This window comes from Aythya marila (assembly GCF_965140915.1).
Source record: "Aythya marila genome assembly, chromosome: 3".
Lineage (NCBI taxonomy): Eukaryota > Metazoa > Chordata > Aves > Anseriformes > Anatidae > Aythya > Aythya marila.
Genome location: NC_139044.1, coordinates 94571026 through 94597669, shown reverse-complemented (window position 1 = coordinate 94597669; position 26644 = coordinate 94571026). Strand labels below are relative to the sequence as shown.

General features: G+C 46.2%; 1 protein-coding gene across 1 annotated transcript in view; it reads left to right on the top strand.

Moving 5' to 3' along the window:
- Positions 1-18220: 18220 nt before the first annotated feature.
- The window catches only part of LRRC1 (leucine rich repeat containing 1), a 68662-nt gene continuing 60238 nt past the window's right edge, over positions 18221-26644 (top strand). Inside the window, exon 1 of the mRNA XM_082758452.1 lies at positions 18221-18646. Within this exon, the coding sequence (XP_082614578.1) occupies positions 18488-18646 (159 nt within the window). The 5' untranslated portion in view covers positions 18221-18487. The remainder of the gene's footprint in view (positions 18647-26644) is intronic.

The window sequence follows — 26644 nt, the reverse complement described above, 5'->3', positions numbered from 1 at the left end:
AACCTTTGCAGGGTGCCCTAGTGTGTATTCTACCTCTTTTTGCATTGAGCACAGTTGCTTTTCTTTTAAATTCCCTCATTTTCAGGGTGCTGCCTTAGCTCCCGTGTTGAAAACGTTCCCTGTTCCACAGCACGGGTAATTTTACAAATGTGTATCAAGTGGCATTTCCCTTCTGCAGAGAGCTCCTAGAGGAGGTCAAAGCTTCCCAGTTCAGAGGCTCAGCTGCCTGCTGCATAATGTATCCCAAAATAATCAGGATGCTGTTGATGTTCTCAAAAGCCAGGGTATGTTTGCTATCTCTGAGTGTTTGCTCTTACTTTTCCAGGCTGCTAAATTAGTTTTCTTCACACTTTGGCTAGCCGGTTTGACGTTCAGCGTGAAATAGGTGGTTGTGTTCCTGAGTGCAGATGCCAGGCTCAAGCTCAGACTCAGAACATCTGATTTAGTCTTTGAAAATGGGACTTTTTTTTTTTTTTTCTTCTTCTGAAGCCTGTGTGTGTAGGCAGAAGAGGAGCTGGAGCTGTGGGGGAGGCAGGGAGGCTGAGCCGAGCATCGCCAGCATCATACTGGGAGCTCGGATGCCTTTTTGCAGCTTTTTAAAAATACTTTTTCCTCTATGCTGTTTTATTTAGTGGGGATGAGATGGCTTGGAGTGGTGCTAGCCAAACTGATCTCCCCACAAGAGCAGTACCAGACCAGTTTTTTGGAGGTATGGTGGCTGTGGCATGTTCCTTTCTGGACATGTAGACACATACAAGACTAGAAATCATCTTCTGAGCTCTAATCAGGTATCACACCAGTCTGTTTCTCCATCACTTCTTGTTACTGTTAAATAGGAGGAGGATTTGCTAGGGGGAAGCATTCCTCAAATGCCTTCCAAGAGCATCATTGCTTGGCACCTGGGGTACCTAAATGCATCCTCTTGGCACACCTGATCCTGTGGTGCAGCCCTGTGATTTGCAGTGTGGTGCACCAGGCAGGAAAAGCCTTCCCATCTCCTTCAGGGTGAGGCAGCAGTTCCCTGGGGAGCGCTGAAGATGCTCTGCCACTTTCCACTTAGGAAAATATGAGCACAAGAGGCTGAAGGAGAGTGAGGCTGCTTTCCAGATATGACACCATGCGTTTGTGTTGGGGCTGTGAGGTTCACTGCCTGTCTTCGTGGGGAGCCCCATCAGCTCTCTGTGCTTTTCCTCTTCACCAGATGCTGTTTGCTATCCAGAGCAGAAAGTCTCCTGCTTGCATGTGACAACGCTATTGACAAAACAGGCGGCTCTGAAAGTCAGAGAAACCTGATGCTGCCAGGCCACAGAGGTGGTCATTCTCACTTTATGGGAATGTCCATGGGAGTTATCCATTAAATCTCCCAGACTTTGCAGATTAAATGCGAGTGGAGATGTTGACTCCTGTGCTGTGTTGTGGATGGATGGGGGAGGGCATGCAGGATTGAACTCAAAAAAAACAAACAAACAAACACAAAACCCTAAGCAGAACCATTTCATTCTGTGCTAATAAATTCAGCACTTGCAATTTATTCCGCAAAATTTGCGCTGGAACCTGAGAAAAATAGGAATAGCAACATCCACTTAGGCAATCAGGCAAATTGTTTATTTTGCAATATTCGCAGCCCATTAAGTCCAATAGTTGTACAAAAAATCCACTGTCATCGATCTGGAAAAAAACAAAGCTCCGTGATGCACATCTGTTATTTCTCAGCATGGTAAGGATGGTTGCATTCAATAGGACTCCAAAATGCAAGCTGCTCTGGTCAAAGTTAGATAAATCTCTTCAAAACACAGCATACATCCCTTCACTAGTTTCAGACCTCAGCAGGAACCAGCCAGCAATTCTCAGCCGTATATTTTTTGTCTTATTATGGACAGCTGGTTTTCATCCAGCTGATGGGCTTGGGGTGGTTCAGAGAAAATGATATTGTAGAGTCTGGCTTGTTTAAAAAAATAATAATCCAAATTCTTCCTTTTCAACCTATGGAAGATGAAGCATGAGTTACTATTTTATTTTTTTTTAAGGTATTTAACTAAAAAGAACATTTGAATGCCTTACAGAGCAGAGGGAGGAGGTGTATTTTGGTGCCTCCCCAGACATAAGAGTTTTATGCTAGTGGTAGTAGTATCTATGTCGATTTTGTGCTATTGGTAATACCAAAATACGTATTTGCTGTTGTTTTTTTACCTATGGTACTTACGCAAACAACTTTTTTTTAACTTGAAGTAGGAAGGAGAATATTTTCGCCCTTTTGACTCACGGCTGAAAGCAGGCATTTGAGCAGAAATTACACAGATGAGAAGGAACTAATGTGGCTGTTTTGTCGTTTCCAGTCTGCGTACAGTAGGGCTTCTGTCTTTGATGGACTGGTGAAAGGAAGGGAAGGATGAATTGCTTGTCACCGTGTAATCTGTCAATATATAATTTGTCAACATATAATCTGAGTCAGCCTCTGGAGAAATAACTACATGCTTCGTGGTTGCATTCATAACGAATTGAATGAAATGCAGATATCTTGTACAAAGCTGGAACAATCCAGACGTAAGAGTAAGCTAATTGAAAAGATCTCTCTAATTTCAGGATGAAGTTCGTGTGTGCGGGCAGGGGCTCTGCATCAAAAATTCGGCAAATGGAGCCATTGTAGGACAAAACGAGCCCCGAAGCTCCTCTATTGGCGATATTCACTGACTTTGGCAATTCCCTTGCATTGCAGCACAGGTTGCAACACCTCTCAGAGCTCCGAGTCACTTTTCCCCACCTGTCCCTGCCTGCTGTCTGTAATTTAGCTGCTCCTCATGAGCTGCTCTGCGAAGTTTATGTAATTAAAATTACATTTGCAGGGGAACAAAGAGGAAAGGCAAGCAATTCAGTTTGACTGGGAACCTTGACTCGACTTTGCTTAGCACACTGTTCTAAGCATCTGCTCCCAAAACAACATGACTTTTACCAATAAGTAAAATCAAGTCAGTAGCTGTGTATGGCACTAATGGCCCAGAACAGATATGAGATATTAGAGAGGCAGAGAACAGCACCAGTAATGGGGAAAATAACCTGAATTTCTCACTCTTGCTCTTTGCTTCCACATTACGCTGTGAAGGATGTCAAGAGTTTATATGCTGTTAGCCAGAAGGCATGGCCACCCCAAATACTGCCTGTAACACAGGAACTTTTAATATAAGGGTGCAAAAATCCATAATGGGATTCTCATTCTGCTCTTCATAAGCCCCAAGCGAGAGAAGAAAAATGTGCTGTAATCCGGGAAGTCAGTCCTAGAAAACTACAGCTCTTCTTCAAAGAGAGTAATGGGAGTGCTCACCATGCTTGTAGCTCTTTTTTTTTTTTTTTTTTTTTTTTTTTTTTTTTCCCCTGAGCTCTAAATAGTTTCCAAGTGCTAAAGCTGTACATTCTTAAACTCTAAGATATGGCAACGTGAGCTCATCAAAACTGGCATTGCTGCAGTTTCTTCCCTCTTGCCATATGTTCCAGGGCCCCTGTTTGCATCAAGTTGAGTGTTTTCCTGATTTAGCAGTGAGCCAACTTGGTGGCATTTTTTTTTTTTTTTTTAAACCCTCCCAAACTGCTGACCAAATGTTTCCACCTCTTTTCTTGAATCAGATCTAGTGTGCTTGTACTACATGGTATGTTGATTCAGCATTCAAAGTCAATGAAATAAAAAGCTCTCTTTTTTTATATTTTTCATACTCATTTGAACTACTGTGCTGCTTCAGGCAATGCCCAGGAAAGCCTGGGCAAGGGGAGATGAAGGAGAAGAGTATTTTGTTTGGCAAGCAGCCTACAACTGAAAGGCTTAGGCTGAAGTCTTTGGATGGCCAAGTGATCTGAAGCCCTGTGAGAGGTGTCCCAGCTGTGATGGCAAGCCTCGGGGCTGTGCTCTCACCTCTGCTGACCACACAGGTGTTGGGTTCAGTTTCTGACAGCAGTTTGCACCTAGCTTGACCGACTACTCTGGTCAGCCCAAGTGAAAAAGAGAAGTGAGAGAAAGTGGAGACCACACGAGTCCATATAGCATATGACTGATTGTGCTTTCAGTCATATGGCATGAATTTTTGGGTGGTGCTGTGTGGAGCCAGGAGTTGGACTCGATGATCCTTGTGGGTCCCTTCCGACTTGGGATATTTTGTGATTGTATGATTCTGCCCTCTGACCCGCACCACACATGCCATGCCAAAAGCTGCCGCTGGGACAAGGTCTGGAGCTCTCTTGTTCCCTGGGCCTTCAGTACTGGACTTTGTGGGTTCAGAGTTTCAAGTTGTGTGAAGAGCTACCTGACAAATCTTCAAGGAATTTATCTGGGACGTATAAATATAGTCCTACGTGACGCTAGGTCAAATCAACTTTTGAAGAAGTTGAGGGTTTTGTTTTTTCAATTCCGCAATATCTGTTTTTAGGTGAGCTGTTACTGCACACGATATTGTACAGCCAATCTCCAGGGAAAATCAAGGCCTGTAAATGTGCAAAAGTGGTCTGCTTTCTGTAGAAGTGGCTCTAATTTTTACATATCTTCATTTATTTCTGCTGTGGTTCACACAAGGCACAATTTTCTTGTCCCGGGATATTTCTGAGGTATCAGTCACTGCAATTTCATGACGAAGCCTGAATTTGATCTATTAATATTTTAGTTTCTCTCCTACAACATACATTTGGAAATGCGATTAATTGCTGCAATTGCTCTATAAATGTGACAGTAGCAGGAGCTAGGTGTAAATATTCCAGCTGGGGTACCTAAGGCTAAATTATTCACCCTGTGGTGCAGGTTGCTTGCTGTACTGATTGGTTCCAGAGGGACTGGTTACTTACTAAGGGATTTCTAACACTCACAGCCATGTTTACTATCTGTAGCTAAATAAGAGATTTAGAGGCTAGAAACATGATGGGTTTTTATTATTATTTTCTTAAAGATGTAAATAAAAGTGCAAGTGTGTTGTCATAGTGAAGCAGAGAAAGGAAGGTGAAGCAATATTCTTGGCAATTTCTCGGCAATACGAGACTGCCCCAAAAAGCTTGCTGCAGCCACAAGCCTTTTATTATGAGGAATTTACCCCAGTGCAGAGAGTTTATGTAAAAGCCTTTACTCCCCATGCGACCTACTTTAGGTCTCTGTGCAGAAATTTGGCATAAATGGTCAGGTGTTCCTGCTACAACACAAATCCTTCATGAAAATCCCTGCTATGGTGTTCAGCCACTGGATGTCCTCGTTTTCAAAGGCCTGCCTCGGCTGATGGGCTGGAGAGCCACATGTTGTTGACGGCTTGCAGAGTGTTGCATAAAGATGTTCTGCGCCTGTTGCACATTGCCAAACTCCAAGCTTACCACCCATAAAGCAATAAACTGGGTTTCACTTCTCAGGGCTATTAAACTCCTACTGCATGCAGAGCATGTGTTAGTCTGCTCCGACTTTCTCTCTTTTTGATGACTGAACTACTTCTTTATGTAAAAGCTTGCTTTGCAGGACTCTCGCATGCTTAAAGCTCTACATTTCTTCCTCTTTGCCACGCTACGCTTGCCAGAGGTTCCCACAGCTTTTACCATGCATTCTGGCCACAGCTTGATTTTTCCAAATTCCTTTTCAAGGGTGTACCTTGCTGCTGGCAGAACCTGGTGTTGCTGACAGCAGCAGCAGCAGTGCCGGCACCCATGGGCAGCCCTGATCTGACCCCACAAGGACATCTGCACCGATAGGTGATGACTTTCTGCCCATAGCAGAGCCTGCTTCTGCCCTTGCCATGAGAGCCAGGCCTCTCTTTTTCTCAGAAGGCCTCCTTCCTCCTGCAGCTGGCAAGACATCACCACCCACCTTTTCTTTGCTTCAGGCTCCCGTGCCTGCACCATCGTGGAGGGTGCTTCAGCCTGAGCTTCCCCTGCAGCTAAAGCACCCACCCAGCCTCCTCTTTCTCTGTCTTGCAGATCTGATGGGATCATCCTTCCTGCCAAACATTCCTGTCTCCTGATTATTATTTGATATTGCTTGTCAAACGCTCTCCAACAGTTTATAATAATCTAAGATGGGGGAAAGGTTGGCAAAAGGATGTCTGTAGCTGCGTGTGGATTTCATGTGTGTTCATAAAATGTGAAGAACATGCTCATGAAAAACCTCACTGTTGTTTTTTTCAGTATTAAGTTGCAAGGAAAAAAAAATCTACTTAGCTTTCAGCCTTTTAATTTTTCTAACTTAAGCCACTGTTAAACCACATTGTCTTCCCAACAATGGGGAAGCTTGTGCTATGTAAACACATGCTTGAAATTGTGACAGCAAGTTTTGCCAGAGGACAAACTCGGTAGGAAAATTAAGGCTGGACTTCTTTTCCTTATAAAGAAAACTGTTCTATTATAAACAGACATACTTGCACCAGCTACGTTTGCTTCATGTACCAGCATGGTAGTTCTGCTCTTCCCATGCTGGTGCATGAGGCTTATCTCCTGTAAGCATCAGCCTCCATAGCTGCTGAAGTCTCCTCAGCTGACTGGCCAGGCGTGTGTTTGTTTTTCTACTTGGTAATCACTCTTTTTGGTGTTCAGCATTTGATGAGAGCTTCAGTAAGAGGTAAACATGTTATCTTTCCAAACACAGCTCTGCAGGACTGCTATAGATCCTTGTGGAGACTCATTCGTACACACTGGAAGAAGAATAGTTCCCAAAGCTTCCCATGTGGGCAGAGACTTGAGGTGCACCTAAGAAGACTCTGAATCCTGGGATTTTTCCCAAATCAATAACCATGCTGGTTTCCAGGCTCTGAAACAAACCTGGCATTCAGGGAAGCAGGGAGAAAGATTCAGAAGACTAGAAAATACAGAGGAAGAGAGAAAATTCCCATGGCAGATCCGGGGGATGTGATGCTGGGTCACGAAGTCATTGCCTTAACCCCCAGTACACACCAAAACTTCCCTAAGGTGGAAACTAGCAGAGTGTGGTAGGAGCACACTGCTTTGCCAGCACAGCAAAGGAGCAGCTTCAGAAGGAGCTGTGTGACAGACAGAGTCACAGGATCACAGAATGGCTGAGGTGGGAAGGGACTTCTGGAGCCCATCAGGTCCAACCCCTGCTCAGGGTGCCCAGGCCCATGTCCAGGTGGCTTCTGAAGATCTCCAAGGAGTTCTCCCATCCTTTGGTAGCTGAGGAACAAGCAGAGTCTCGTCACTGTGCTTGGCTGGAAGTGAGCCATCTCTGCTTCTGTTGTGGGACTAATCAGGCCAGGGGAACAAATTAAATAACATGTTTCTGCCCTAGAAACTGTGATGCTGCTGTGAAATTTGCTTGCCTTAGGCTAATGATGCTGTAGGTGCATCTAAATATTGTCTCAGAAAATTCTGCTTTTAAACTGCTTGGGAAGTGGTGACAACCTTCAGCACACTCAGATGAGGTACTCTTGAAAGAACAGATTTATTGAACCTTTTCTGCTGTTCTCAAGGACAATTGGGGCCATGCTAGCAGTGGTGGTGAATATGCATACAAAGAAGAAGTGGGGCTGGAGCCCATCACCAATGTTCTGAGAACAGTCTGTGGGCAAGCTGCAAGCTTTTCCTTGTTGCACCCATGGTCATCCCTGAAGAGCTGAAGCCCACTGCGATTTTGGGGGACCCACCTGCTCTTTCTTCCTGTAGCTTTTGAAGATTCAATTAGAAAAAATGGGATGCTGTTTTCAGTCATTTTGAAATTAGAGAAATGATTTGTTGTGCTGGAAAGAAGTAAAAGGTTTTGCAAGCAGCAAACCCCAGATTTACAGAGAACACAGGATTTTTTTTCTGCTTACTATGAGAACTCAGATGCAGCTGAAATGAAAAATCAATAATTGATCTACATCCATTTACAGATACATCAACATTTATGTAGGCTGGGAAACCTTATCCCTGTGTGCACATTTTCCTTTTAAGCAGCTTGTACTCCGTCTGCCTGTGAATACATCTGCTCTCATCACACAGGGGATGCTAGGTTCCTTCTAGGAATGAGCTGGGGGCCTTTTCTTTTTTCCCTCCAGTAAGAGGACTGACAAGATAAGCTGCTGAACTGCTACACAGCTCGTGAGATAAGTGTGGAGTCCTTTAAAGCTCAGGATGCAACCAGGATTTACCACTTGAAACACAGCAGCTTGTAGCTGCTGTTTAAACAGCACAAAGTCACTTGCATGGGTAACAAAATCTGCCTCAAAACAAGCAACACAGATGTGACCTGTAAGGTCACAAAAATCAAAAATAACCCATTTCTTTTTTCTTTTTTCTTTGGTTGAGATGCTACAATATGGAATGAGGCTGAGGAAATGTACTGTGATTCCCCATTTGCTGCTCGGTGTCACAGATCACAGGCTGTGCAGCCACGCCAGGCAGCAGGTCACGTGCCTTCGTTCCCTAAATAGAGAAAGTTCCCTGCTACGTTGTGACATATCTGAGAGGACTTTCACTTTTGCTTCGTCTGGTTAATGAGCAAAGTGTTTTGCAAGGAGCACATCCCAAGGTCTCCTCTGCTCCCAGTGCGGTGCTGTGGGACACTCCACGTTCCCCAGCAGAGAGCAGGTCCCGGCTGCAGGAGCCCGCTGAGGCCTGCTCCAGGCCCTTGGACGTGTTGCAGGACATCTCCTGCTGCTGGAAACCTTGTTCTGTGGGGAGCTACAAGCACACCCAAGTTGTCCCCTTTCCTGGGAAGGAAGAGGTGGTGTCACAGACTCACAGGATGGCTGAGGTGGGAAGGGACCTCTGGAGGCATCTGGCCCAACACCCGCCCAAGCAGGGCCACCCAGAGCAGGCTGCCCAGGTCCATGTCCAGGCAGCTTTTGAGTCTCCCTGAGGAGACTCCACAGCCCCTCTGGGCAGCCTGTGCCAGTGCTCAGTCACCTGCACAGTAAAGATGTGCTTCCTGATGTTCAGGTGGCACCTCCTGTGTCCCAGTTTGTGCCCGTTTCTTTGTCCTGGCACTGGACACCATGGAAAAGAGTCTGGCTCTGTCCTCTTGCACCCTCCCTTCTGGTATTTAGAGACCTTGGTGAGATCCCTTGAGTCTCCTCCAGGGTGAACAGTCCCAGCTCTCCCAGCCTCTCCTCACAGGAGAGGTACTCCAGTCCCTGTTGTATTGGAAGCTCTTTGTTGGACTCTCTCCAGTACATCCAGGTCTCTCTCAAACTGGGAAGCCCAGAAACAGAGCCAGCACTCCAGGTGTGGCCCCACCAGTGCTGAGTAGAGGGGAAGGATCACCTCCCTCAGCCGCTTGGTGATACCTTGCCTAATGCAGCCCACAGTACCATTGGCCTTCTTAGTGACAAGGGCACACTGATGGCTTATGCTCAAGGAGCATTTGGTGGGTTTTAAGGTACTAAATATTATGTGCTGCTGAATATACGTGAGCTGATTTTTTACTTTTCTATTTTTTTCAGAGGGATCTTGACCAAATTTTGTGGCTGTGGCAGCAAAAGGCACATTGCCAAGCTAATATTAAGCTACCCTCTCTGCTAAAAGGACTTTTTCCAAAGTAAGTGATCTTGTTAGCAAGATTGCCTGCGTCTTTTCAATGTATTGCAGGCTGTATTTTCTGGCAAATGTTCTCAGAAACAGGTGATTGTTTTAGTTGACACTTTCTTGAAAATACCTAAATATGAGTCAGGCTCATGAGGTAAAAAACATGATCCTGACAGCCAGAGTCTGGTGAAGTTGTAAGCAAGTAGAAACTAGATCTCACAAAAGGAAGTGCTGGGCCAGATAGTAATAGAGATTATCAGCTCTTCTCATCATTCATGATGACAGAAGGAGAAAAGGCTCCCATTGCTTCAAAGAGGTTTCAAAATGCGAAGAAAGGAGTTTTGTGTTCAGTCTGAGGGAACTTCAACTGAGGAAGATGAGCAGGGAAGCAAATGGAGATAAGAAACCTTCAGCATTTGGGTATTGTGGGTGAGGGGAGAAGCCACTCTTTCAGTGTTTACTGTGTTTCTCCAGAAACTATAAAATGTAAAATACTTCCATTTCTGGCCTCACTTACAGCTGCTATAACCTCTCACCTTTCTGCCTTTTCAGCTTCCAGCCCCAAGGTTAATTCAGGCTGTTGAGTAGAGTCTCACAAGGATCTTGTAGGAGAAGTACAGGGAGGAAGGCAGAGAGAAACTGCACAAACCAACCAGATCTGCAGTGGGCCCAACACTGAGTAAACCATGTCTGTATGACTCCAGGCTCAAACCTGACGACATGTGAAAGGCTTCAAAGAATTGAGCCCACTAAAATGAATATGAGTTCACGTGGTCTTGTCCAAAGGTTCAAACCTGTGCAAGAGTACCAGTAGCTCCAGGAGTTTATGAAATGTTGGTGCCTTCAAGCAAGCTAACAGATTTTAATTTTCTCCTCACACAGGCAACAAGGGCCACAAGTGGAAAGACACCTGTATGGAGATGGCTGGGCTGTGTTTGTACCTTGCCTTCCTGCCCATGCTGTTTCCACAGAGCCCATCACCATGCTCAGGCCAAGAGATGCTTTTAGCTGGGAGTCTTTAGCTTTTTAGTCTGGGCTGGGAGGTCTTGCTGTCCCAGCGAGACATTCCTCTGATGATACAAACAGCCAACATCAGGTAAGTGAGCACAGCTCCTTCCAAGATTGCTCAGCACCTCATGCTGACAGGGTGGATGTGTAGCAGCAAAATTACTATCTCTTGCCAACTGTGTGGATGCAAGGAGCACATGCCAGGAAGGAGGCCAAGGTGTTGCTTTCAGCCTTGTCTATGAGGTCTGTGGGGCATCTGTAAACTGAAAATATAAATAAATGATGAAAAGCTTGAATAAAATGTTCAGGCTTGAAGTCAGTGTTTACATATGAGGTAAATTAATTAAACAGTGGTACACCATAGTGAACACTGAGCAGTATCCACCGTCACCCCTGGCTGATGGTGTTCCCACGTGAGGGTTCCCACAAATGGGCAAGACCAGGTATACTCAGCATCCCTGATATCATAGAATCAGAGTCATTAAGGTTGGAAAAGACCTCCACGGTCATCTAGTCCAACAGTCCCCCTACCACCAGTATCATCCACTAAACCATGTCCCTAAGCACCACATCCAATATTTCCTTATATACCGTCAGGGACAGTGACTCCACCACCTCCCTGGGCAACCCATTCCAATGCCTGACTGCTCTTTCTGAGAAGAAATTACGCCTAATTTCCAACCTGAACCTCTTCTGGTGCAACTTGAGGCTTGGGAGAAATCTGTATTTTAGTTTTGAATCCAAGAGAAACATCAGACCTTTCTCTGGTAGACATATTTTCAAGTGTTTGCAGTCATCTCTTCACATAATCAAATTAATTTCAGTACTTCAAATCCAAAGCAGTGCTTACTGAGTGCATTGGTACCTAAAGAAAACTTGTCTCTCATAGAAAGGCTGATGATGGGTATAGGTTCCTTGCCTTTAGGAGTTCATGAAAGGCATGCTGGGGTCCCCCTCCAGCACGTTCTGCTTTCCATTTATTTTCTGTTGGCCTGCAGAGCTTTTGAGGTGCCTTCGTAAACTTCCCAGTCTACCGCACGATGTCTGTTTGCTTGACCTGAATTCTTCTGAAAACAATCATTTCTGACAATTGTAACTCAGGGTTTACAGAACTGGGTAGTTGGTTAATAGAGGCTGTCACCTGGACATGCAAGCTCTGCCATTTTGTTATCAACAGTAAAGGCAGTTATTTTTCTATTTTATTTATTTTTATAACATTAACTGTTTTTTTTTGGTTTTTTTTTTTTTTTTTTTCCAACTGTATCTCGCAACTATAAGATTGAACTGTTGTATATATGTCCTAAATTGCTAATTTGCCCTTAGGTATGCAGCAGGATGTCTCTTCAGCAAGGCATTTAGCTCTAAAGACAATTGTGCTTCTCATTGCACTGCTGTATAACACCTAATCTCTCACTGGATTCAAATGTCTGCTTTTAACTGCAATTGTTGCTGTGACATAATTAGAGGCAGAAGGAATATTTTACCTGGTGCAGCTGCTCGCTACAATTTTTCTATTAGGCATTCTGAATAGGTTCTGGTTATATTTCCTTTATCCAGAGTCTGATTCATAAAATAAGCCACTTTCATAGTCTACCTGTTCCTCTTTGTCTAAGGAGAAACATCAGAAATTTCATTGTTCTTTTTACTGAAGATCAATAACACTTTTCTAACGTGGTATTTTATAATGTGAAAAAAAAATATCCTATGGCAAAAGTCATTAAAGTACAGCAGCCTAATTAACATGCACTATATGAGCTAAATAACTATTATAGGAAATTAGTGAAGAGTAGAATCAACTTTGAAACTTCCCTTTATGAATACCAAATGTGGAATTGTATGTGCTTCTGCAATTGTAGATAAGACCCCATGTGATTACTCGAAAGGCATTAAACTTCCCTTCCAGCTATGATGAGAGGAAGAAGGAAATTAGCAACCACACACCAAAAAGTAAAATAAAAATTAAGAGCCAGTTAAAATATTTTTCATTGTCGTCGAATCTGCTTTAGCCCCAGTGCTAGCAGCTCAGTAAATACAACATTCCCATCGCTCAATAAATACAACATTCTCCACTGATCAGCACCAACGCGGTGGGACGTGAAGATGGTCCTGATATGAGCGATGCTCCTCACTCCTGCAAGGGCATGGACATGATCCTGCCCCATCCCTGCCCTGAGCCAGCTCCCCAGAGGAGCTGATGTCTTCTTCTGCCCTGGGTGATGCTGAGTGCTGGCTTGGAGCCCATGGGGAGCTAGTGGTCCCTCCTCGTCCAGAAGATAAAGAGCACGCAATGACGGTGTGGTGTAACGCCTCCCGAAAACCTTCTCTGACAGGTCTGAAAGGCAGGGTGAGTTACCTGCTTCTGGTACCTGCCTTTTCATTTTAATGCCAAATCCAGCAGCTTGCTGGGCATGGGAAACAGAGCACCAAACTTGCGCTCAAACACAGTGGAGTGGTATTTAGCTAAATTATGGTGTTGATTGAGAAAAAAATAAACACAGGCCTGAATTCGTGTCTCTACTCGCTCGCTTCACAGTGGCTGGAGAAGTGAAATTTGCTGTGAGAGGTTCATACCTGTTATTGAGCCCAGCGAGAATAATGAAAACCTGAAAAAGTAGTCGGTGCTCAAAATCTAACCATCAGTTGTGATAGCGAGTCCAGCAATCAGGAAGGGTAAAAAAAAAAGAAAAAAGGGAAAATAAAGGAAAAAGGAAGAAACCCATCCCAGCCACTGGCTCCTCCTCACCTGCCAGAACCTATTACTTTGTTCTTCTGGCCAAAGAAGATGATGGGTGTCAGCCCTCGAGAGTTGGTGTGAAATAAGAAACCGTAGGATACAACGCAACCGCCTATTACTGGCCACTCCTTGCAAACCAAACTGAAGCAAATAGGATTAAATCAGAGTAATACCTCATGTGATTACAGCTCATTGTGTTCAAATAAAAGGTGACGTTATCATCAGCGATTTGTTTGGGGGTGGGGGTGGAGGGATGCTGCAGCTCTTGCTCGAAGTGGCTGCTATTTATAGTGCTGCAGGAACACCGAATGTGTTAAACGCCGTGCCGCCAGCGTGTGCCACTGAGGCTGTGCGTTACAGCCTGGTAATTCATCGCAACTCTTAGGTAGAGCTTTATAGGAATAACACGTTCATATTATTCCACACCAGTTACTTCAGACCCACAAAAGCTTTGTAGACGTGAGGCCTGTGACTAGGTAACCAGAATTGGTAGCTCGGCAATCAATAGAGGAGTGCTTCGTAGTTACACCTACCTGCTGCTTGTACAACCCCCTCTAAACAATTTAAACAAAACCTGAAGAATAAATGTGGTTGGCGTCCTCAGCCAGCAAAACTGAGAGGAGAAGTATGTCAGTGCTAATTAACTCCAGCACACTGCCAGGCCTGGCTCTCAGCAGCTCTGCAGGCTTTCTGCTTGCTGGTGCCTCCGTAGTATTCGCGTTTAATTTGGTCGGAGGGGTGGGTAGATACTTTCCAGCAGCAATCAGAGGCTGCGTATGGAGAGTACCACTGGGTTGTTGCACCCCCAGCCTGCTCCTGTCACCTGCAGTACTTGAATCTTTCCTTCTTTGTGCCCTTCTTGTTTTGCCCCAGCCTCTTCGTGCTCTGTAATTGCATCTCCGTTTCTCTAAGGGCGCTAGGGAAATGTGGCTGGGGGAGGGAGAAAGTCCCTAACGCAGACGAGGCTTCAGGAACTTGCCCTGCTTTTTTTTTTTTTTATAATTATTTTTCGTAGTGTTAATTTAAATGCATTTTGAACTCTGAACTTTACAAACTACTTAAACTGTATCGATGCTAAAAACTGCTTCTCTCCATTCTTTTTCTCTCCATCTCTGCACCCCAGAGTGCTCCTTACTGCTAATTTCTAACTGAATATTCCTGTCTCCACTGGAGCAGCACTCACCTCCTCCACACTCACCCCAACCCCTGGGTATCTGTGCTTTATGGCCTTTTGTAAGTATCTCAAAACGTGATGCTGCCTGCTTGCGCTGCAAACAAATGGGGTGTTTCTTTAGAAAAAACAGAGAGCTTTCTGCCTGATCAGTGCTAAGGAGGGAGTATCTGCAGCCTGACCTTGCTCTCGCTTCTTTTGAATAATAACTTTGGGGAATTCTCCCTGAGGTCGGCATAACCTAATCTATATTTTACATTTCATTGTCTGAGAGCCTTAAAGCTCACATAAAAGTATTTTTTCTTGAAGAGCACATAGAAGGACAGCGTCTAGAAAGAGAAACACTGATTTTCAACACTGATGTTCTTGCCTCTGTACCCAGACCAATCCGGCAGTGGCTGAAGGATGGCAGTTTGATAGTCGAAGACATTAAGTTTTCGGTCATGACCTTTCTCCCACATTTAAATTATGATGTGACTATATGAAGCTGATACCCTGCAGAGTGGGGTGATCCATCACAACCCCACCAGCAGTCCTGCACAGAACTTGTACCTGTGCTGTGAATATCCAGATATTCACATGGGTACAACCAGCTCTCAGAAATCAATCCTCTCTATAAGAAGGATGTGTTTGATAACAAATTCTCCTGTGTTTATACCTTAATGGTGTTTAACAGAGCAATGGTGAATGACACAAAGCCTGATGTGGGTTGCCCAGCCAGAAAGAGATGTGAACTGTGGCACCATGGTGAGAGCAGACTTCATCTATTCCCCTCTGAAGCTGAGTTCAGAGAAACCTGACTGTGTCCACCTGAGGCTGAATAAAGCAGCCTGCCAAGAACGATCCATGAAGCTGCTCCTGATGTTAATTTCTCTAGCAAAGGAGGCAATGGGATTACCTCTCTTACAGATTTCATACAGGCTCTGGGCGTTGTTGGGAGAGTTGTAAAATAAAGCCTGTTTGTCCCAAGGAACTGAAATTAAGCCAACCAGTATACAAGACCTCTGAAGTACTTGGAGAAGCACTAGGAAGAGAGAGAGAGAGAGAGCGAAGGAAGGAAGGAAGGAAGGAAGGAAGGAAGGAAGGAAGGAAGGAAGGAAGGAAGGAAGGAAGGAAGGAAGGAAGGAAGGAAGGAAGGGAAAAAAAAAAAAGAAAGAAAGATGAAAAGACTTCAATAAAAAAGGTCAGAATAAAAGTGAAAATACAACAAACTGAATGGCTATCAAATGGCAGTCTGGAGCCAGGTAATCCCCTGCAGAACTGGGAGAGCAACAGCCCTCACTTCCTTCTGTAGGCGAGCCACACCTTGGCTTGTCATGGATCTGTGTAAACCAGCAGGATCGCTGCTATCAGAGAGGGCAATACTTCTCTGAACCCTAGGGGGGACAATTGCCCCAGGTAAGAATTTTGTCAGATACATGCACATACAAATCCTGGCAACCTGCTGTCCCCCGCTGCTTGCTCACTGAGGCACGTAGCTTCTTCCAAGTGCTGCTAATGAGTCTCCTTATTAGTTCACAATTTTCCTTTCTCACCCCTTTTCAAAGACCTCTCACACAACAACTTACCCCAACATGAAGTCGCTTTTCTTCTGGGCAAAGGGGATAGAGAATTGGCCTCATTTTAGGGAAGGGTTTTTTATTGCTGCTATTTCTTAGCACAAAAGGACAATAGAGACTAGTAACTCATTACACCTCCCAAAGCTGGACGGGTTTATTTACAAGCTGAAGTTCAGGATGATGCTTTCAGCTGTGAGAATAGTGTTTCCTCAACAAAGGTGCTGGTTTGCCTCTCAGCCTCCTTGATGCCTGTTTCCATACCATGAGTTTAGCCACAGGCTATATCTTCAGGGCCACTGGCACAAATGTGATGTCCAAAGCTCCTAAGTATTATATGGTGAAGGGAGAGCTTAACAGTATTGAGGCATTTTGTCATCACTCTGTCCCCTGGACCGCCTGGCACTCATGAGAAGCATGCAAACACTTTGCTTAATTCTTCAGTGAAGTACCCAGGCTCACCCCACAGTCACTGTCACCCTCCCATTACTGTCCAGACTTGTCACAGTGAGACCCAGTCATGAGACACATGACAGCATCTGCACCAGTGACACTTCATGCCAAACTGTGTGTCCATGTCACGCCAGAAAGGCTCGAGCCCTTTACAAACCCCAGGGGCAACCAACGTGTCCTCACGCCAGCCTCTGTACCCACCAGCTCCGCACTCCTGCAGTGATTCCCACAGGAGAGGCATTTTCTTTTGTTCAAGTCCTCTGCTGCATGGCTCCCACTTCGTCCTGCTTCTTTGAAGGGTTTCCTAGAGAGAGAGCCAGCGAGGAGCCTCCATGGTCACTAATTTTGGTTGTTAGTGCCCAACTGACCACCAGCTGAAACCCACTTAGTACTACAGCCGGATGTTCTTCCTTCCACCTCTGAGATCTTGGGGCCAGAGTCCTGGATCCCTGCTTTTGCCAGGCCCTGAGCTGGTGCTCAATGCGTTTGTTTGATTTTCTCCTGTCTTCTATGCCCCATGGTTATCTAATCTCATGGCCAGGGGTTGGGACAGCCTGAGAACACTGGTGCACACCCACCCTATTTACAAGCACACGTGGACACAGATTTATTGTTATTTATAAGCACACGTGAACACAGATTAGCAGATTTCTTTACATACTTTATTTAGATATTGGGAGTTTCCATGGATTTTTTTTTTTAATTACTGAATGTATTGGTTGAAGAAATTCTTGCTTCTGACAGCTCCTTAAGGTACATGTGTGAAATGTGTTATTATACAATAATGCATATCAGTGGTAACTTTTAAAAAGTTTCTTAGCAATCTGTATAGCAGTCCACAGTCCTAAAATGTCCTTTTAACAACTAAAAGTGGGCAGACCCCTGCAATTCCCACAGAAATTACCCAAGTTTATCTCGCAAGATTTATCAGGTAAGAAGAAAATTGCCCTTTTATGACTGGGTATTCTCAGCAGCATGCAGGGGCAGAGGCTGCTGTGATGAACTTCCCCCTTTGCCCCATTCCTGTATCTGCATGCAGTGATAATTAGGCAAGAAAATAGGAGCATTTCAGAGAAACTCTGATGTCGAATGCCTGTTTCCGAGCACGTTGTATGTCCCTGTGGGGCTCCCCAGACCAGCGCTGGGCAGCAAACTGGCGGGGATGCTCCAGATGGGGGCTGAGGGTTTGGGAAGGGGATTTTAGAATCACAGCATCACAGAGGTTGGAGAAGATCTCCAAGATCATCTGGTCCAACCATCCCCCTATGACCAGTGTCACCCACTAACCCATGTCCCCAAGCACCATGTCCAACCTTTCCTCGAACACCCCCAGGGACGGTGCCTCCACCACCTCCCTGGGCAACCCGTCCCAGTGCCTGACTGCCCTTTCTGAGCAGAAATGTCTCCTCATTTCCAACCTCAACCTCCCCTGGTGCAACTTGAGGCCATTCCCTCTGGTCCTATCGCTGGTTACCTGTGAGGAGAGGAGACCCCAGCTCCCCACACCTCCCTCTCAGGTAGCGCTTTCAGGAAGCCCTGAGGGTAACAGCATACAGATAGATATAGATATATGGATATTAATGGCACGGTCTACCACAGCAGCATTGTCCCGTCCCTGCAGTCACCCTGCCTGGCACCCAACCACCGGGGAAAAGCCAAACGCGACCGCGACCGCCGGGCAGGGCAGGGCGGGCCGGGGACCCCCCCGGCAGCACGGCGCGGACCCGGGGCGGGCCCCGCTGATGTCAGGCGGGACGGGGGAGGGAGGGAAGAGGGAGGGAAGGGAGAGCAGGAGGGAGGGCAGGCAGGGAAGGAGGGGGAGCGGCCGCCGTGTTCCGGGTCAGGCGCGGGAATGCGCGGCGGCCGCCAGCAGCGCTGCGCCCGGCGCCCCGCGATGCCCCTGCGGGGACGGCAGCGGCCCCGCGCCCAGCACTGAGGGGGGGGCGGCCGCTCCCGGCTCCTCGCTCCCGGCTCCGCGGCTCCCTCGGCCGTCCCCTTTCTGCCAGCCTCCGGCGGCCGCCTCGCTCGCCCCGGGGGCCCCGCTGCTGGCCGCTGGATGCGGCTTGCCCGCCGCCTCCCCCCCGGCGGGGCGTCGCGGCGATGTTTCACTGCATCCCCCTGTGGCGCTGCAACCGCCATGTGGAGTCCATCGACAAGCGGCACTGCTCGCTGGCCGCCGTGCCCGAGGAGATCTACCGCTACAGCCGCAGCCTGGAGGAGCTGCTGCTGGACGCCAACCAGCTCCGGGAGCTGCCCAAGGTGAGCGGGGCGAGCAGACAACCCCTCGGTAATCCCCCGGGGGTGTTCAGGGCGTTGGGGGTGCGGGCAGGTGCCCGGGGGCAGCGGGGGGCGGGAGGGGGCAGCGCGGCCATTTCACGCCGGTTACCGCTCGGCTCGGCCCGGCCCGCCCCAGCCCGAGCGGATCCTTTTAACCCCGACCCCATAAAGGAGGGGAATGGAGCCAGCGTAGCCCTCACCGCTGTAAAACACCCCCCTCCGGCAGCTGGCACCGTGCACGTCCCTCTGCACGACTCCCAGAAACTACCTTGCGCCTCTGCCTTTCCATCGCCACAGCCCCCCTTTGCCTGTCAGCGCCTCGCTTCCTCCAAAAAAAAAAACACACCACAAAACCCATCCAGATTCCTGTTTATGCAGCTTTCTGATAATAAAAAGCGACGCTGCTCTCAGCCCAGCTCCACGGCGCTTGGGACGTGCAGGCTGGCACCTGGTGGCTTTGCTGGAGAAACTTTATGGCAGGATACCTCAGCGCGATACTCGGCCACCCGGCCGCCACACAGCGCGATCCACGCTGGGCTTGGTAAACCAAGGGCGTTTTTCAGAGCTTCCTCTTTAAACTTCAGGCTCCTCGCAAGCCTGTGGCTGGTAACACGAGAGGGGAAGCTTCTCTTATCGAGAAGCTGGACCTCGGAGTGTGAAACTCACCCTGCCGTGGAAGCTGAGCAGCCGAACTTGGTAGCCAGAAACACGTTCAAAAGCACCCTTGTTTCTCCCTGAACCAAAGTGGGTCTGTTCACGCTAAAACTTAAACAGCATTACTTTTTTTTTTTTTTTTTTTCCACACTCATTACTCTTACGTAAACTTCTTCTCACGTAAGGAGAGTAAGTATGAGGAAGAAGTCCTTGCACAGGCAGCAGTAAAGATGTTTAGTTGAAATGACTTATTATGTACTTGGCTTTTTCTTCTGAAAAACCCAGAAACAGGTTTGTGCCTTGTTGTGACTGAGCTCTTTATCCTTCTGAAGTAGAGCAAAACTGGTTTACATAGCCTCAGTGTGGGTGCTATTTTTACTTCCAGCAATTTCTGCTGGCTTTGTGCACAGGCTAGGCGCATGAGCCTTTTTTTTTTTTTTTGCGTGTGTGTGTGTACTGGACTTTTTTCATAGTGCTGGCTTTTAAGCTTGTACCCTTTTTATTATAGGACTACTGAATGTGTGTGGTTTCAATCCCACTGCGAACTATGGCTCTCCCTTTGAAAAAGAAACCAAGCCCCCCATACTGGTGGCTGTGTACAAATGTAAATGATGAATGCGGATATGTCTGTTGGTGGTGGTATTACATACAACTTATTTCTGAAAACAGACTGCAGCTATTCATTGTTTCTCTTCTTCCTTGAACTGTAACTTACGAAGTGGCCTTTTTTGTCCCATGATGACTGAAGAAGACCACTTCTTCCCATTACTTAAATATGTGTGCATATTAAGTCCCATACATGTGAAAAACAAACAAACAAACTGGAGGGGGGACCAGAGCATTGTAGTAGAATCAAGGAAATACAGTTGGAGATTTTTTTTCTTATGTGCATGGATCACATTACAGTAGTGCCTAAATATACTGTAGGAATATGTTTGTGGGGTTTTGGCTGTGGTAGGAGGAATCCAGTGAAATACATTCTGCCTTCTCTACAACATAGGAAGGCATTTTTATTAGGGCTTTCTGCAGTGACCTATGAACTTTCCTCATCAGTTCCTTATTAGTGGTTTCTGATAAGTGGAATGTAGTGCCTTCACCTCGGATAAATGTTGACTCTGTAGGTGTTTCAGGTACAAAAATTACAGCTGCAGTCCTGGATGTGATGCCAATCTACTGAAGCTGGAAACAGATGGGAAGAACCTCGCGTGAAATTTCTGCTACAAAATTGTCCTCTAGGAGCCTGGCTCGGGAGAATAATGGGAGATTTTTCTTTGAAAGTTAGCTACAGGATAAACTGTTGGTTCTCTGTATTAGAAGGTTAGTGTGATGAAAAGTGCAGAACTGGAAATATGTACGAAAAGCAGGGACACACCATGCCTCCTGCACAGAAAACACTGGGGAAATCATGAGGGTGTGTAATTAACAAACTGTTAGGTCAGCATAGATCTTAGTAGTCATGAGGCCCTTAATCTCCTGCGGTGCATTATAATGGTCTTACCTTGCTTAAGTTTCCTATCTATGTGGATAAAGGCAGCAAGGCAAAATGAAGCCATGATTAGGCTCAGTTCGGTCCTTAGCACATCCGGAGACTTGTTTAACTCTCGGTGACTTGCTCGTTAGACAGATTCCCATACTTGACAAAGTCCTGAAGTTCACAGCGATCTGTGCTGATTCCCAGTGAATCATCTGCAGACTGCTGATGCCGTCCGTGATGTGTTCCGTAACACCAGTGAGGCATTCGTGTTGCTGAGATGTTCATGATCATCCTCAGGAAGTTTCTGCTGTAAAGGCTCACCGTGAAATAACGAGGAAGAATCACTCTGTAGGCTGTTTGACTCACAGTGGAGGTTACAATAGCGGAACGAATGAGCAAAACCGTAACTGCTGCCCTGCTCTTCATTCTGTGCTTTGGTTGTTTAGACCTCATCTTCCTAATGTGGGGAGGAGTGCTCTGAAATGGCTGTTACAGCAGGCAGGAGGTCTTGTGAATATTCCTCTGGAGCCAAGCAGGTATCAGTGAGATCTTTTCCAAGCTTGGCCACGCAGCAACTCCGAGACACTGATGCCTGTTTTATCTATAGACATCTGTTTTCCTTCCACTTGTGCTTTTTTTTTTTGCCCCTTAGAGCTTTCCAAGGCAGATAAATATCAGCGCGTGGCACATTGGAATAGATGGACTTTCTGCGTTTGTTTTCCTTCCCGTGGTATGTACCAACAGAGTCTACTACAGGAGGGTGTAATAACTGCTGGAAGGCTCTGCTGGTTGCTCTCAGCTTGTGTTGGATGCACAAACTTCCCCCTTCTCACCTGTTTCTCCTTGACCCCACCTGTGTTAAGTACCAGCTTTGGTTGGTTGGTTACACCAGTGAAAGAATACTCTACAGCACACCCCAAAACCCCTGTTTTGAGGTACAGAAGTAGTCTGAGGCTTGTTTAACATGCAATATTTGCTAATGTGCTTAGTACTATTCTTGTAGGGCAGCAGGGCATGGCACAAGCTAAGATCCTATGCAAAACAAACAAAAAATAATAATAATAAAAAAATATACTCAAAAATCCCCCAAAAGACAGAAAACAACTTTAAAAGGTGCTGTAGTGTCACGATTGGAAAAGACCAGCAGAGAAACTCGGCAACACTGGTGCATTATGAGAGTCATCTGAGCTATCCCTAGGAGAGGAGAAACAGGAAATAGTCTTGAATTATTTTGAAAGAATTACTTTGTTGGGTTTATTTCTGTTGTGTTGGCTGGCCAAAACGTGTGGTAGAAGCCTTCACTTGTTTGTGAGGGGACAAGAAGGGTTGATCTGGAAAACATTTGCAAAAGTGATGTCCAAGAAGAGATGTCTCTGCTCCACATTATTTCCGTTCCTCACCTTGTTGTCTCCTTTGGGTGTTAATGCACACATGGACCGAGACAAGAATGGGCAAACTTGGCTTCTCTGACCCACCTTTTCCTGCATATTTTTTTATATATACCAGTCATCCTCTCAGGAGTACAAGTTAGTCATTTTTATTTGTACTGTAACTTAAAAAAAAAAAGCTTTTTGCTACTGCACAGCGATGCTTTTGGTTTCCCCTTTTCGGTAAGTACTGCTGACCTTTTCCCAGGCCTCCCTAACCGCTCTGCCCCATTCCCGAGATTTCTTCTTCCTTCCACTCCCCAGTGACCTGACAGAGACCTTGCCTGTGCTCGTGCTGACAGCGCCCTTTCTTCTCTCTTGCCACCGGTGTCCCAGGCTCCTTGCCCTTGTACCTTCCCTTCCTCCCCTGCCCTTCAGTGTCCCAGGATCTTGCTCACTTCCTAAACAGCCCTTTCTGCCTTGCGTTCCTGCTCCTTGCTTCCTTTCACATCCCTTCTGTGCCTGATTCTTGGCTGCCCTTATTTTTTTTTTCCCTTTGGACTCTGCTCTCTCCCCTTCCTTTCTCCAGCCTCGCAGACTCCATCTCCTGCTCCTGCCCTTCCTGCAGGATGAGCCAGCCTGGTGGGATGTGCTGGAGGAGCAGGCTGTACTATTAAGCTGCTGGTGGTTTTCCACAATACTGAGGTCTCTATATCCCTTCTTGGCAGATGTGGCTATTTTCCCACAGAACAGCAATTTCTAGCTGTCAGCACGCTTCTCACCGCTTCTGCTTTACAAGACAAATTAAAGAGCTGCGCCCTTCAGTCTCCAAAGGAAGGCCTTTGTCTAGGGCCAGTTTTGTAGAGGGTGGCTCTCTTTTAAAAAAAAAAAAATCCTCATCCGTGTTGGATGTGGGATATCCTAAGTGCCTTGCAGTGAATGTTTGGTGGATCTGATTTGATTGGGAAAAAGCGTATGTGGTCACCAGCGCGCACAGAGCAACATCAAGGTGTGGTTTGTGCTTTTCTCTTCAGCCTGGATCATTTTTATTTTCCTTGAGTGAAAACTTGGAGGCTAAGCTGTGATGTGTATTGTGTCATTAGCTATGTGTCAAGAACTACACTTCACTGAGGAACAGGCTTTCTGGCAAATTGCTTTGATGGAAGAAAATAACACATTCTGCATGCTGCATTTCAATAGCTAATCTCATGAAAAGCATCAGGTACAAATAGGATGCTTTCAATGCTATAGATCAGTCTGACGTCCATTAAATGTTGTCTCCTACCTTAGAATTTAAGGGCCAGGACATGCTGTCAGCTTCATTTCGCTGTCCGAGGAAATTTCTGCATTGTTTTTGTTTTCTTCTTCCCTGTTTTGCAGAAAATTGCAATTTCTTATGAGCCTTTGAATGCAGTATTCCATTGTAGCTTTTATCTTAAATCACTCACTTGTTTTGTTGCGTTGGTGAGTAGTGGAAATAGCTTGACTCTTGTTTTGCTGCTGTTTTGTCTCGTGACTGCTGTGTTGTTTTCCTCAAAGGATAAAGACCACTTTCCTATGAGACTTTGTGCAGATGTTGTTTATGTGAAAACTCCAGTGGGAAAAGAAAAAGAAAAGGAAAAAAAATGTTATGTGTGCACTTAGTTTAGCTTGAGAGTCTGCTGAGCTCTTTCTTCCTTTGGAGATTATTTTTCTGTAGTGTTTGTGGACATAATCTGATAGGACTCGGAATCGTTGTGCTTCTCTGAGCTTACCCATAACTGTGTCTGTGATTTTTATTTCTCGGTGCTATATGCTAATGCTTTTCTGTAGGGTTCCTTGGCTGATGTGGGACTGAGACCTCTTCCCCAGGAGAGCTGCTGAGGCCCTGGCCACCTCCCGTGCCCCAGTTTCCGTCTGAGAGAAACCCAAGCCGAGCGCTCGGCTCGGCAGCAGCTCTGCGTCTCTTTGTTACCTGTGGTGTTGAAATCCTGGGTGCTGTTATCGTAGCAAAATCTTCTGAAGGCTCCCTAAGGAAAAAGTCGCTCCGTTCTTCCCACACCACGCCTTGTTTTTTGAAAATACCTCTTTTAGGCAAAATTTCACTGTTCTACCATAGTTTCTTCCATTATGCAACCACAGGCCTGAAGGACGCTTGGTTGACGGCCAGTAGGCAGCTGTGGAAAGAAATGATACACTAAACCTCTTTTAGGTTTGTGCTTACGGGTTGTAACTGTCCCTTCTTAAAATGTAAACGTCTAGAGCATTTTATTTACTTTTTTCAAATTTATAGATCTCATTGGGATTGTGGAGCTGTGGCGCAACAGCTCCCATGGCTGGAGTGCTGCAAGGAACAGATGTTGGCTCTGGGAGGAGAAGAGACCAGGAAGGCAAAGAGGGGGAGCGCTGTGCACTGATGATAACTCCTAACACAGGTGGTGGAGGAGTCAGTGAACAGAGGTGCTGCGCTGGGCCGCTGCTTATAATCAAGAAAGGACAGATCAGGATGTGAAGGTCAGGGGCACCGTGGCTGTAGTGGCCATGAGATGGTCGAGTTCGGGATCCTGAGAGGAGGGAGCAAAGCAAAAGGCAGGATCACAGCCATGGGCTTCAGGAGAGCATATTTTGGCGTGCTCAGGAATCTGCTTGGAGGAATCTGTGGGATACTGTTCAGGAGAGCTGGCTGACTTTCATCAGTTGCCTCTAATCTCAGGAAAGACCATTCTGATAAGCAGAAAATGAAGCAAAGGTGACAGGAAGTGTACAAGGATAAAGAAGAGCTCAATGACACTCAGACAAAAAAAAAAAAGTGTAGAACAGGTTGGAGCATGGACAGGTGACCCAGGGATGCTGTATGGGCTTAAAAGCACCAAAGCCTGTTTGGAGTTGGATGTGGGAAAGGCTGATAAGGACAAGAAGACAAGCAGGGACCTCAGCAGCAAAAGGAAAAAAATGTGGTCCTGCATTTGAGTGGGGCAAATGACTTGATGACAGAGGACACTGAAAAAGCTGAGGTGCTCAAAGCCTTCTTCATTTTGGCCTCTACTGCTGAGGCTGGCCCTCAGCAATCCCTGGTTCCTGAGACAAGTGGGGAAAGTCTGGAACAAGGAAGACTTACTTTTAGGTAAGGATCAGGTTAGAGAACATTTAAACAATGTGAGCATATGCAAATCCATTGGACCTGGTAGGAGACACCCATGAGTGCTGAGCGAGCTGGGGAATGTCACTGTGAGGCCACTCTTGATTATTTTTGAAAGGTTTTGGTGACCAGGAGAAGATCTGCAGAACTGGAAGAAAGCAGATGTACCCCAGGTCTTCCTGTTAGAAATAGGAGTGACTACAGGCTGATCAGCCTCACCTCTGAAGGTGCTGATGAAATTCCTCCTGGAAGCCAATTCCAGACATGGGAAGGACAAGAAAGAGGTTGGAATTAGTTACTATGGGTTTATGAAGGAGACATTTGCTTAACCAACCTGATAGCCTTCCAGAATGAGGTGAGTGGATGAGGGTGAAGCAGTGGATGTTGTTTGTCCTGCCTTTAGCCAGGCCCTCAGCCCTGTCTCCTGTAACACCCTCATAGACAAGCTGATGAAATATGGGGCTGGGTAGGTGGGCAGCCAGGTGGACAGAAAACAAAGCTGACTTGCCTGGCTCAGAGGGTTGCCATCAGTGGCACAAAGTCCCAACAGGTCCCTAGTGGTGTAACCAGACATTGATACTGAGGCCAATATTATTTAACATCTTCGTTAATAACCTGGGTGCTGGGGCAGAGTGCTCCATCAGCCAGTTTGCAGGTGATACAAACCTGGGAGGATGCATCAGGGGGTTGTGCTGCCATTCAGAGGACCTTGGCTTAGGGGGGATCTGGTTGGTGTGTATCCCACCTGATGGGAGGGACAGAGCAAAACTTTCCTTGGTCACAGGACCGGAGTCGATAGGCACAAGCTGAAACACAGGCAATCCCATCTCAAGTAAGAAAACACTTAGGTGAGAGCGGCCAAACACTGCTACAGGTTGTACGGGGAGATTTGTGGGGTTTCCATCGTTGGAGATGTTCAAAATCTGACCAGACACGGTCCTGAGTGACCTGCTGCATCTAAACCTGCCTTGAAAAGAGGGTTTGGACTAGATGGTCTCTGGAGGTCCCTTCCAACATCAGCTATTCTGTAGAGAGCCTATCAAGGATTCCACCTATCCTTAGTTAGCACGGGATGTTTTCCATGATACAGATAGATTTCTCATGTTTTTCATTGTTTGTACACCCTCACATTTTGAGCTTTACTTTTAACAGTGATAGCGCTGTGGTGTTTCTCACATCTTGCTGTAAATCCTTGAAGAAATACCATCACTATACAACTGGAACAAGAGTGTGCTTCCAGTTAACATCAGAGAATTACAGCAGTCTGAAACTGTGCTCTGTGTGCACAATAAAGCTAATGTTACTGAAAGTTTAAGAAGTGTTTTCTGTATGACAAATGCTACGTAAAATAATTTGAACTTACAACT